The sequence below is a fragment of the Trichechus manatus genome, unplaced genomic scaffold (assembly GCF_000243295.1).
Source record: "Trichechus manatus latirostris isolate Lorelei unplaced genomic scaffold, TriManLat1.0 scaffold00007, whole genome shotgun sequence".
Classification (NCBI taxonomy): Eukaryota; Metazoa; Chordata; class Mammalia; order Sirenia; family Trichechidae; genus Trichechus; species Trichechus manatus.
Window position 1 is genome coordinate 19111490 of NW_004443943.1, and position 14424 is coordinate 19125913.

Consider the following 14424-nt stretch of genomic DNA (forward strand, 5'->3'; position numbering starts at 1 on the left):
AAAAAAAAAAAAAAATTCCTTCCTCAAAGCTGTTATATTTTCTGTCACTACAGATTAGTTTTGGAGCCCTGGTAGCTCAGTGGTTAAGAGCTCAGCTACTAACCAAAAGGTCAGCAGTTTGAATCCACCAGCCGTTCCTTGGAAACCCTATAGGGCAGTTCTACTCTCTCCTATAGGGTCTCTTTGGGAGGGGGGTCTGGCTTTTTCACTCAGCTAATTATTTTGAGAGTCATTCATGTTATTCCATGTATAATAGTTTACTGCATTTTACTGCTAAATAATATTCTATTATATGAATGTACTGCAACATGTTAATCCATTCACCAGTTAATGGACATTTAGATTATTTACACTTTTTTACTATTATGGATATTGCTGCTTTGAATATTCATATATATGCCCTGTGTGGACATACACTTCCATTTTTTCTCTTGAGTAAATTCTTAGGAGTAGAACTGCAGTATCATATGCTAGGTGTACGCTTACCTCTTTAAGAAACTGGCAAACTCTTTATCAAAGTGGCTGTACCATTTTGCATTCCAAACAGCAGTATATGGCACTTTTAAAAGTGCCAGACATTGTGAGAGATATAGCAACTGGGAAGGGGTTGTAGCCCGCAAAGACAAGTGCATGTTCCAAAGTCAAGGGGCAGAGGAAGGAAGCATCTCATCCAGAGAGAAAGATTCACATAAAAATAGACGGAAATGTACACCAGTACAGTCACTCTAGCCTACAAGATGAGTTGTATGTGTGCTGCCTTAAGTCCCATCAGGAAAACATCTATCTAAATATAACCAGTGTAAGATAAACACGTTTTGGAAAGCTAACATGCAAAGAAAAGAAGTCTTAAAAAGGCAGCAATAAAGCTGATGCAAGCAATCACAATAGCATAACAGGAGTACAATCTATGAATCAGGCACTATGCTAAACTTTACAGGATGATTTACATAATCCTTAGAACCATTTTATTGTTGTTTGGTGCCTTCAGGTGGGTTCCAACTATAACAGAACAAAAGGTTGCTCAGTCCTGTGCTATCCTCACAATAGTAGGTATGTTTCAGCACTTTTTTTTTTTTTTTTTTTGCAGCCACTGGCCATTATCTTCACTTTACAAATGAAGAAACCAGAGGCAAAAAGAGGAGTTACGATTATGGCCTGAAGTCACACACCCTGAAGCTGACTGATACTATCCTTTAAGCCACCCTACTTCCTCTGTTTTTAACTTTGTACTCATCAAGCAATCTTCTGATACTTACCTATCTTCCCAAGCCCATTTCTTACTTGGAAAAAGAGGAGTTGACCAGTCAAAAAGAATAAAATAGTGATATTTTGCAGTGATATCTCAGAGTAAATTACAAGACCAGCATTTTGATTCTGAACATTAATTTGACCATAAATGTGGTTCACTTGACCAATCATGGAGGCAACAATATACTTTTCTGAAGGTCAATATAATAAATGAAAATTCACCAAGCCAGGCATAAATCCTATGCAAGCCCACAGCTGCAAAACACAATTCTATATCTAGTTTAAAACACACACACACACACACACAACCCACAAACTACTGTTAGTATCAGAAAAATCTGGCTGATCCAGCTACAGCTATATATGTAGCTAGAAGCCTTCTCAGCAACCTGTTTTCCCCTCCAGCATGAAAAATAAAAATACACGATATAAATATCCTAGTGTTTTTGGTGTGAGGGTGAAGAGGATGATAGAGTAATAGGTGTAATTATCAAAAAGTTAAGAAATCATGTAACATTAAGCTATATTATTGGTCTTAATGGAAGGGGATATATTGTTTCATAACTTTATTTTGGAAATATTGACTAGGAGCAGGTCTTATTGATGATCAGAGTTTTTTCCCTTTACCTCCTTTTCTAATTTTCACAATACCTAAGGACCTAATATTTTTGGGAAAAGTAAAAATTTAGATGTGTTTCTTAGGTTCCTCTCCAAAGGTTGGCCTGTTAATTCTTACCAGATTTTTGGTCTTGAACAAAAAATAAAATCAGTATATCCTTTGGCTTTATGCAAACTCTGCTAGTGTTTCCACCCTCTAAATATCCCTGTTTACTGGCAACTTGTTTGTTTTCTATAGTTGGTATACTATCCTCCTCTCCCAAGCTCCATTTTCTGTCTTCTAGATGATGTCAGCGGTACTGATTCTTGGAGGAAAGTACAGCTGGAAGGTATGCACTAAGAACACCAAAAAATAGGAAAGTGGCCCATTAAAAACTGGGAAGTAGTGCTGAGAACTGAAAAAGCACATCATGACACCTCTATCTTTCCCATAAGGTCAGGAGAAGAATGCTGAGAACATGGTATCCTCAGGGGAGATTCAGATTTTGATGAGGTCAGGGAAGTAAAAGAAGGATGGAAAATTTTTTGAGGACACAGTGAATGGCATCTTTATATACAGAGTTAGGAAGCATAGATTTTGTATAGCAAAAAAGGGTCTAAGAAAGAAGGAACTACAACTGACTTATTTTCTTTTTCAAAAAATTTAAGCATTGCTTCAATTCTCTTTAATTTTCTTAGCTAGTCATTTCTTTTCTGAAAATAAAGTTCAACTTCAGTCCTGTCCATCCAATAATCACAAAATCTGAATTAATAAAGTTCTAGTGGTCTGTGACTTCATCTCAATTATTCCTATCTGAAGGTTGAGGGAAAGGAAGAAGGACAGACCAGTCTTAGGACAGTAACTGTGGGGCTGACAGATAGTATCTATACAAAAAAAGACCAAAAATACATTGGTGTGTTTGTGTTTGTTATTTATATGAGTCACAAGATGGGCTAGCAGCAACTATACGAAAGGGAAAAAAGCTTCATCACAATCAATCTGCCAAAACCTGCAGATCTCACAAGTACCTATCCAGGGGGATACTTTGTTCATTCTGATCATCTCAAATTGTAGTCAACTTCGAAAGAGAATTGACTGTAAGTCATACAAATGTAAACCCTAGTTTTTTTGTTTGTTTGTTTTATTTATTTTGAGGAGCCTATACGTTCTTCCACCTTCGGTAGCACCCAGAATCATTTGAAGACAGGTGCACTATGACATCTGCCATAACATTGCAAATACGTACAACTCATCAACAACTGATACAGATATTGACAAAATTACCCTTTTGGTACTTTTAAACATATTACAAAATCATAAAATCTTCATACTGAAAGCAACTGTTAAGATTACCTAATTCAGTCCTCTTCTCTCACAGATGAGGAAACTGAGGCTAAAAGGGGAATTTAAGCAATATGCAGAAAGTGGAAAGAATATAAATGAAATCTGTTATTTAAAACCAGAGAATTAAAGAAAGAGAAAGAAAAGCAGAGAATCAATATCTTTTAAAAAGAAAAATGTCTTTTAGTATCCTTTTTTATGCGGAGAATCACAAATTATATCCTCTCCTTCTTGCAGAAGAAAACTCAAACCATGTCAGATGATGTCATTTCTCAAATACACACTTATTCCCTTCAGGCAGAGACACTACCACACTATTCTTTCCTTTTAAGAGTCAAGCCTCTAAATCCCATCACATAACTGAAGTCTTTTCACAATGTTAATTATTACTGAAGCTCAGCAGGTTAAGCATGTTCATTAACTCCCACCCCTATCTACCTACATCTAGGAAAAAAACTTGTTTTTGAGTGCTGTTGAGTCAATTCCAATTCATAAGAACCCCATGTAACAGTGCAGAACCACTTCATGGGGTTTTTTGGCTGTGACCTTTATGGAAGCAGATCTCATCGGGTCTTTCTCCCACACAGCCACTGGGTGGGTCTGAACCGCCCACCTTTCAGTTAGCAGCTGAACGATTAACTCTTTGTGCCACCAGGGAGCCTTAGAAAATATTACAGGTAGCATAATCTAAATGTAAACCGACCTTTCTTTCTTTTAGAAATTAGAAAATACAGGTGTATAGTGTGAAATTTTTATTGTCTCCAAGACACTCCAGAAGGGATACACTAGCTATCTAGAAAAAATTATGCATGCAGTGGACTGGAACCTGCATCATCAAGCACTGCCAGCCGGTGATTCTCAGCAGTGCTCATTGGTAGGTAGACTTCAAATCAGAACTAAGGAAATGTGGAATATATATTTTTGAGATAACCTAAAGTCTTCCCTAAGGAACACCAACAGCATTTCCAACATCCTTACTCAAACAAGGAGAAAAAGGATAAAATTGCACACAACCGTAGATTTAACCAGTATGTCTCCCGTATGTATTGAGAGTCAGCTTATATATATGGGAGAATAAGAGTGGACAACCTGTTACCATTCATTTGATAGAGGAGAAAATTTAAACCCTGAGAGATTCAAAGGCTTGTAAAGGTCCTTTTGACAACCAATAATTTCCATTTAGAGACTGCTCTTCTCCAAAATCATTTCATCCATAGACACTAGGAAGGAGAGTTGATGCCAGCCCAGTAGCTATTTCTTCCAGTATCAATTAATGTAACGACTTTCTGTTTAACAAAACTGTGTTGCCCCAGAACTTGATCCAACAATTATACTGATAAAATGGTTTCTAAGCTGCAAAGCTGTTGATACCTACACTACACAAACTCCACTAATGGAATACTCTGGACATCCTGTTTGAAATACCCTCTGGCTATCTACCACAATGAGAAAATTCTGAATTATGTATAAATAAGTCGACTTAGTCATTCATATTCTCTACTCTCTCATTTTTTCACTTTACCTCCTTCCTTCCTTTCCTTACCACAATGATATAGAACAGGGGTTGGCAAATATCTTCTGTAAAGGGCCAGACAATATATAGTTTAGGCTTTACGGGCTTTGCTACTGTGGTGCAAAAGCAGTCATCACAGGGAAAAAAAAGTAGTCACAGACGATATGAAAATGGGTGTGGCTTTGTTCCAATAAAACTTTATTTACAAAAACAGGCAACAGGCCAGATTGGGCCTGCAGAGCCATAGCTTGCCAACCCCTGGTATAGAGCAGCAGTTCTCAAACGTTAGCCTGCATCAGAATCACCTGCAGGACTTGTTAACACACAGATTTCTGGATGCTGACCCATAAAATGACTGATTCAGTAGGTCTAGAATAGGGTCTGAGAATTTGCTTTTTTAACAGATTCTCAAGTGATGCTGATGCTGCTAGTCCAGGGACACTTGGAGAATAATTGGTATAGAGTAAATGGTCTATACTGATCTCATGGAAGGTTGAAATGTAATGAACAACGAAGAAAGTAGAAACCAAATAAAATAAAAACAAAGTGGAAACCACATTTCATATGAAGACTTACTGTTAAGTGCCATAATATTGTCTGTTCCTGGATGATGGAAATTTATTCCCATGCGTCCTAAAAAATAAAATAATTTTATTTTAAGCACAAAGAAAAGAACATTTAACTCAGTCATTTCAAGTACATTGTAAAATACGAACATTACAAAAAGCTAAAACAGATTAATCTATAACAATGTTATCAAGGCCAAGCAGTTACAACAGTTTTTAAATCAAGTCATAAAACATACACATAAAAAGTCTTAAAACAAAGCCAAAGTCTCAACAACAACAAATAAATAAAAAAAAGAAGCTTCCATTATAATAGTCGGAAATTTTAACACATCTCCCGCATTCCAATATAAACATGCCAACTCCCTGAATTAAGCATTTTATTTAAACAACCATTCATACTGCCCTTCAAATTCAAGCAGCAAAAAGTGACCTCACAAAAAAGTGTATAAACTGAAGTTTGGACGGAATAAAAAGGTACTTTATCATGGCTCAAAAATCTAAGTAATTACAAGAATGGCAACTGGAGGAAAGCTGGTAAAATTTATATAACATACATGTAGTGGGGAACAATGACTGGCCTAAAAATCTAGGGTTCTTATGCTGGTCCTACCACTAACTAGTTCTATGACCTTGGGCATGGCCCTCTACAGAAAATGTCTGCCAACCCCTGGTCTATAAGTCTGGATGAGATGTTTCAACTAGTCTCTTCTACGGTTAAGAGTGGAAGATGTACAAAGTTGGTACATTTTTTCATCAGTTATCTGGGACAAGGAGGTGGATGTATCAAAAGAAAAATGAAACAGAGAGAGTCTTATATGAAAACAAAACAAACAAACAAACAAAAAAACGTACTTAGTAAGCTTTCTTGACCAAGTCCTTAAAAAAACAGTTATTGAAACAATGCTTTTGTGTAAAGCTAGTGTCTATGAACTTGATTCTGCCGGGTTTTCACGTCAACTTGCGACAAAGATTATCATGAAATTCTCAGAAAAATGTGAATTTTATTTCCCTACCATTGTTTAAATAATAAATAAATGTCATTAGTATTTGGGGGAGAGTGGTGCGGAAAGAGCCGGAGATAAGGTAGAAGTGACTGACTTTTACAACAGTTATATATAATTTCAAAAAGATCATTTAATCATTTGGTATTAAACTGTTGTGGAGGGCTAGAGGTGAACAGCATTACCAAGCTCTTCTGGCCCAAAAGAGAAACATCACAGCTGACAAAACAGAGCATTTGCCTCAAATAAAAAGGGAAAATCATGAATTCCTAGTCAAATCGAATATTTGCCTAAACAAGGCCACCCTAATCTCTTAAAGATCCTCAGGTCACAGTAATGTAAATGATTCAGTGAAAGGTCATTTCATATTGAGAGAGAGGGAAACAATAATCCTGAAAATGTAAGGTCACTTTTATTGGGGGTAGGGGGTGTATTTAAAGAATGGAAAAATGACCAACAATTTATGGGTCCTGATGAAACTGTTCTAATTTTACCATGAAACATTATAGGGCTTTTAATAAAAATTATTTAATAAAAATTAGTTTTTATTATTTTAAGCCTCCTTATTAGAAGGACTGCTAAGTGAAAGGTCTGCTGTTTGAAACCACAAGCAGCTCCTTGGCAGAAAAATGTGGCAGTCTGCTTCCATAAAGATTTATAGCCTTGGAAATCCTACAGGGTCACTATGAGTCAGAGTCAGCTTGATGGCCGTGGGTTTATTAGAAGGAAGATAGTACATCTATCTCTAGTTTCGTGGAGATTATTCTGCTAGTATTTGCAATATAGTAAAATTATTTTTTAGAATCTATTTTAAATAGAAAAATTATCATATTAGCAAAGAATCCACTCCTAAAAAATAAAATTGCCCCTTTTTTTGCAGATTTCATAGACCTTTTCATATTTACTAGAAGCTAATTATTAGAAGTTTCAAAGACTATCCCATTGTTTAACAACAACGTATCTATATATGTAATTTTTCTATATGCTTTTTATTTTTCTAGCTCCTAAGTCATTTTTAGAGTCCCTGAAAATTACAGTCTACACCATATGTAACGAGTGGTATCTTCTACCATCACCTTCATCGGAACTCATTACAGGAAAATTTGTCACCAGAACATGGTTTTAAATCAATAGAATTTACATTCTGCTTTCAATCAACTATATCAATGTTCTCTCCTTTATTGTTTTCAAATAATGAAGACCTTATTTGGATTCATTATCACCAAATACAAACATCCATGAGGAGTGGATGTGATTTACTCTAAACCAGCTTTCATCATATTCTGGAGTATTCAAATTTAACAGTAAATAGCCAGTCACTAGAAAATCTACCTAGAAAGTCATCAAGAGTTAAAAATCACTGTCCATCAGAACTTAAAGAAATGACATATTCAAAAGGTCTCACCTATATTTAACCAAGGAATATTCAGAAGAGGGTATAATTCCTAAAAAGTTAGGAAGCTTCCCTAAACATCCTAGATTAATAAAAGGAAACCAAAGAAGTTCAAATTCAGCTTACCCTCATTCAAGTTTCTGTGTCTACATCATTTAAAGTAAAGAATGATGTAGTTTATAACTACTACATCAAATAATAGTATTTGTATGGTTCTGGAACTACTTATCTTCCCAAACTTAAAGGGGTGTCCCTCTCCATACATTGATCCTTCCTTCCCCTTTCTATGAGGTCTTAGGACTCTTCAGTCTGGGAAGATGAAACCGAAAGAAGCTTGGTCATTTTCTAATTATTGCCCTCTATCCCACAGACTCCTTCCAATCCACTCTTACTTATGCAGCAAAACAAGAGCCTTGGCAGTGTTTTACAGATGAATGCATCACTACTTGCTGACGAGAGGGAAACTTTTACCTTTCCTGGTGTTCTCCCTAATTCTGTTGGCCTCTTTGACTTCAACCTGTCTCTGGATCAAAGTCATCAACAAAAGATTTTATAAGAAATTCTGGGTCAACACCAGATCCATCAGAACCAACTATCTAAATCTAATTGTTTTCCAAATATATGTCCGTCCCAATTTTATTTTATTTTTGGTAAAACCATTTTTGGCTTCTTTAAGCTAGTTTCTATACCTCTTCAAACACTGTTTAGATTATAAAATGCCATCTATTTCTACTGGAGAAAAATTAGACAATATGGAAGAATAAAGAAAATAAGATCACCAGCTCAAAGATTCTTGCTGTTACTTTAATTGTAGTCTTCCAGATTAGGGAGTGTGTATGTATAAAGGAGGAGCCCTGGTGGCTCAATGGTTAAGGGTTTGGCTGCCAACCAAGCACTTAACCATTGTGAAAGGCTCCTCTGGAGAAAAGACCTGGAGATCTGCTCCCATAAAGATTACAGCCTAGAAAACCCTGCGGGGCAGCTCTACTCTGTCACAGGGGGTCACCATGAGTTGAAAGTCAGCTCGGCAGCACCCAACAACAACAAAAATGTGTAAAGGTTTCTTGTATGAAACAGGAATTATTTTATATATATATATATATATATATATGTATCTTTTACTTAATATATTGTATGTCTGAAGTTTCACAGTTGTTACAGGATTTTGGAGGGGAGAGAAAATATTTAACAGCAAAGGAGAAACTAATTCCAAATTCAGATGAGACCATTTCTTTTTTCTTCCTTTTGTCCAACAAATACTGCTGTTTAATCAGCTGTGAAAATAGAATCAAGTGTGTGACATCTGGTGATTTTTGTTAATGCAGTCTGGTGCTGCCAGCATGACATTTTGTCACCTGTCCATGGTCTGCTATTTTTAAATTGTTCTTGTCAGCTAGCTATCTTTTAAGTATAGTGTAAAATATAAGGTTTCGAAAACTGGAAGGCATACTTGGTTTTACTGAGTTAAATGATGCTGTGGAAATCTGAGACTATGTCCCACTTTCTCCACTGCACGGGGCCCGATAAATGACAGTGGAAGTGGGGGGGGGGCGGGTGGAGGGAGAGGCTGAAGAATAACGTTACATATGGTTATTCAGACTGTAAAATCTCATAAGCTCAATTAACACTCATATTGAAAAGGCTACTTATAAAGAACTACCTTTACTGTTATTCAAAGTTTCAGAGCTCAACTAAAACCCATACTGTTATATATCCAGAATAAAAATTGGTATTTTTATTAAATGGGGTATGAAAGTCATCTCCTCACTTCTGCAATATGTTATGAGATAGGGAATAACTGATGTATTACCACTAATTTTGCTCTAAAAAAGTCAAGTACTTTAGAGAGTGTCACATAACAGAATGTAAGTGCTGTGTTCCAGAAAGGATCATAGGTAAAATGCATATTCTACGGGATTCTATTTTCTACTAACCTTCTCTATAAAGTTGGTGATACATTCGAGATGCAATATTACATATAATAATACAGTAAAATGTTTTATTTAAATCCTTTTTAAGGAAGAATGATAAAACTTTGGCACTATAATATTCTAAATACATTCTAAATTACCTATAAACAAAAGCTCTGGGCTTAGGCCTAAGGTCAAATCCTAGTTTCTTCACAAAACAGTAGAGGATAATTTTTGGCAAGTTATTAATTCCTTTTTGCCTCATTTTCCTCATTCCAAGTTGTACTCCAGACCAATTAAATCAGAATTTCTGAAGGCAGTAAGCAGGTATAATCTCCTTCTTTCAAAACTACATGTGATTACAGCACAATCTTATATTTAAAGGATTATCTGGCAAATTAATGCGAAATACCTATAAAAAAAATCGATTTCTATCTACTGTCCCCCTCCCTCAAGATGTATAGGACAAGAATAAGCACTTCTTGCTGACTCAGAACCTGTCTCCTAACAGTTTGTGGAATCTGTTAACTTACATAAGACACACTGATATGGGCTGAAGAGAAGTAACACAAAAATAAACTGAATCAACAATTCAAGCTACAAAAGTAAATAAAGGGACAGTTTACTTTTCTGGAACAAACAAGTAAACAAAATGCAATGAAGGTGCACTTTTTCTCAAATGAAGGGAACTCAACATTCCATAAAAGCGGGCCAATTTTGTGAAAGTCCCCATAATACTAAATTTAAATTGTGATGAATAAAGAAAAATGCCTCTATAACACCAAAGTGGCAGTTATCCCTTCCAAGCTTCCCATCAGTTTAAATGTTTTAAAGCACTATTACTGGAAGATAGCTAATTTTTCAGACTTTTTCAGTATACACTTGAAAAGCAAACTCATCAATATCAGTCCTCAACTGACACCTGCTCTTTTCGTTTTTCAGATCTCAGTTTCATGAATGGTGAAGGAAGAGAAAATTCAAATATATAAAAAAGTTTCATAAGGTACTACCCCCAAGTAGTCATCCAGGTCTTCTCTTGTGTTGCAAGAGGAAGAATGTATGGAATGAGGGAAAGGGTCTTGCCAAGATGCCTGCCACACAGTGCATTATGGTTGGTATTTCCTTATTAATCTTCTGTCTCATCCCTTTTTCCTCTTTGAATACTAATCCTAAGGAACAGTATGATTAATCAGACCTAATGACTCTGGGTTTTCACAGGGGCTCCCCAGTGAGTAGATGAACCCTCATCATTAGTGGCAAGTGTGGGGATAGCAGTAAGGATGGTATAGGCATGAATCTTCTTCCCTTTCTCTTATTCTGCCTCTTCCAATGCCAAAACTAAGACCAAACCCATTGCCTTTAAGTTGATTCCAACTCATACAAACCCTACAGGACAGAGCAGAACAGCTCCATAGGGTTTCCAAGGCTGTAAATCTTTACAGAAGCAGACTGCCACATCTTTGTCCTGTAGAGCAGCTGGTAGGTTCAAACTACCAGCCTTTCGGTTAGCAGCCAAGCTCTGAATCACTGTGCCACCAGGGCTCCGAGTTCTCTCAATGCCAGATCCTCTTAATTCTCATAGTTTTGAGGAGAGCTGGATTTGCTTTCAATCCACTAGAAATGAGAGAGAGCAGAGAATAATCCCTCTCACCCAGGTCTCACTCTGCCAATCCAAGTATTTCTAACCTTAGAAAACAAATAAGGAAGAGTTTTCATTAGTTCATTACCCTTCTCAAAAACCTTCCTTCCCATCGTTGGAGGAATCCTCTCAAATAAACAAAAGGAAGATGTTACCCAGATATGGTCAGAGACAATAGGTAATTATCACAATGTTAATCTGTTAACAGCCAAGAACTATAGTTTGAGATCTTTAAGAGGCAAAAGAAAAATCAGTCCAATTTTTATTTAAATAAGAGTTCTGTGATCTGATCAGTACTGCAGAAGATATTTTTCAGTGTGCTCTGACGAAAGCTCAATTTGTCTTTTCCTCTACATTACATAATATTTTTATCATGGGGGAGGAGGTTGGGAATTTTTTCAAATTTCCTACAAATATCTTCAAGACTGACCTAGTATAGTACAAACATGGTTGAAAAACTATTAAAGCTTATTTACTTTAATCAAATAGAAGTCTCATTACTTCCTGAACTTCCTATTGCAGTAATCTCTCCCACTAACCCCCTTTTTTTCCTTCATCAAGAAAATGTTGAATAAAAGGGATTTTTTTATTGAATACGTTTTTAAGATGAAATTATCTATCACTCATATTAACACTTATTTCAGCACGTTCACTTTATTCTACATTAATTTGATATCCTACTTTATTTTCTTTACATTATTTAGGTATACAATTTTGGAAAGCCAATGTAACTTAGTTATTTTCCTTTCTCCTTTAGGTGGTTTTTCAAAATGATAGAATATTTATCCTTCAATAACCACCAGTTATCTGTGGCAAATACAAAATGTTGACAACCTGCATTTGAAAATTTTCAACATTTAGCTGCAGTTAGGAGGAAGTAAATATTGCATAGAAATAGAGGTTTAATGTATTGCCTAGGCCAGGCAGTAGGCACACCACTACCACCTCCAGCAAAAAATAGTAGATAACACTGAAGCCGATTCCAGTGCCAGGGACGTTATTTGAGCTTCACACCCACTCTATGAAGTAGGTACTTCGTTTTATTTATAAGGACACTGAAGTTTTGAAGAAGTTAACTATTTTATCAGGTCAATAGCCAAACAGAGGCAAACGCAGAATTCAAGCCCAGGTGTGAATGAATGAAAAGTTAGAAAGGCTGAGTTAAAATATTATCTGCTTAGAGAAAACAAAAAATGTCTGGAAGGATGTTAACAAAAACAATACCCTTTGTTATCACTAGGTAGTGGGTCTCAGGTGATTTTACTTTCCTTTTTGTCTTTTTATGTACTATTAGAATTTCTCACAATGAGCAAGAATGTATTTTTTCTAAAGAAAGAGAGAAAAATAACCCTTAGAGAAAAATACCCCCCCCACAAAAAATCCAATTACAATAATTTAGAAAATGATAGCAAGAGTGGTTACACAACTTGAATAATGTAATCAATGTCACTGAACTGTACACGGAGAAATTTATGAAATGCTGTATACTTTGTTCCGTGTATTTCACTACAATAACATATATTTTTTTAAATTACACTGTAATGTGTTTTGAGACCTCAAAACAGTGTTCCTGTGTTCAGGTGGGAGAAGAGGATACTGAAGGTAGGAGGAAAATTGGAACAGAGTGGCACACGGTAGGTCCTCTAGTCTATCATCCTTCTCTTAAAGCTGAATCCATCTATTCACTGTACTTTATGCAAACAATGCATAAGTTATACATTTTTGCAAACCGCACAACCCCTTCAACCATTATTTTCCTAAGCACACTGTCCGTGTTATATGTGATGTGTGTGTGTGCGTGTTGTTTACGTGGACATGCTTTTTGCAAAAAATACAGTTCATGTTATGACCCAGAGACCCTTGTCTATGAATTTACCTTAAGGAAAAACTATGTACAAGAACTAATTCATGATAGTATTACCTATAATGGAGAAAAAAATGGAAAAAACCTAAGAATCTAAAATTAAGGCCTATCAATAAAATGGACATTATGTTTATAAAGAACAGGTAAAAACATGGGTAATGTTTATTATGTGGAAAATAGTAAAATAAATGACACACCATCACAACATTTCTTTCATTTTTTAGGTACCTTTTTGTTCTTAAATTTTTCTCCATTTTTTAAAGTAAAAAATTAGTTAAATTTTTTTTTTGAAATCCTAGCATTGTAACTATGTTGGTTGAAGTAATAAGGACCAAACATATGGTGCCATAAATCAGATCTAAAAGTCTCCCAGCTGTAAATGGGAAGCAGGAAGCTCAAACACCCTAACCAGAGTACAGATAGTCGCCAACTTACAAGGTAGCTGAGTTACAACTAACCACACTTAAGACCATCAGATTTTTTTGTTTTGTTTTGTACAACTTATTGTTAGCTGTATGTACTACATACAATGTTGCAACGTGGAATTTGCTGATGTTATCACTCTCATGCCTATACCCCAAAACAAAATCAGATTTATAAAGATACTGATAATAAAAGACAATAATAAGGGAAAAAAAATCAGGTATTCAACTTATATCAAAACTGACTTACTAGAAAGTAGATAAGAATCATCTTAGGTGAAGGGAAGGACAGCATTCACTACAGAGGAAGTCAACACAACTGGACTAAACCACAGCTAAGAAGTTTCCTGAATACAATAAAACACTTTGAGAGACAGAGTAGCAGGGGTAAAGGGTCTGGGGAGCATGCTTTCAGGTCATCTACGTCAATTGGCATAACAAAGCTTCTTAAGAAAATGTGCTGCATCCTACTTTGGTGAGCGGTGTTTGGGGTCTTAAAAGCTTGCAAGCGGCCATCTAAGATGCATCAATTGGTCCCAACCACCTGGAGTACAGGAGAACGAAGAGCACCAAAGACACAAGGAAAATATTAGCCCAAGAGACAGAATGGGCCACATAAACCAGAGACTTCATCAGCCTGAGACCAGAAGAACTAGATGGTGTGCCACTACCACCAATGACCACCCTGACAGGGAACACAACAGAGAGTCCCTGATGGAGCAGCAGAAAGACGGGGTGCAGAACTCAAATTCTAGTAAGAAGACCAACTTAATGGTCTGACTGAGACCGGAGGTACCAGGAAAGCATGGCCCCTGGACTCTCTATCAGCCCAGAACTAAAACAATTTCTGAGGCCAACTCTTCAGACAGGGATTGGACTGGACTGTGGGACATAAAGTGATACTTGTGAAGAATGTGCCTCTTAGT

General features: G+C 36.2%; 1 protein-coding gene across 6 annotated transcripts in view; it reads right to left on the reverse strand.

The window, feature by feature from the left end:
• CPEB3 (cytoplasmic polyadenylation element binding protein 3) overlaps positions 1-14424 on the reverse strand; it is a 221316-nt gene that overhangs the window by 111762 nt on the left and 95130 nt on the right. For all 6 annotated transcript variants that reach the window (XM_004369929.2, XM_023739998.1, XM_023740003.1 and 3 more), the window contains one exon: positions 5277-5333. In XM_004369929.2, coding sequence (XP_004369986.1) covers positions 5277-5333 — 57 coding nt within the window. The remainder of the gene's footprint in view (positions 1-5276; positions 5334-14424) is intronic.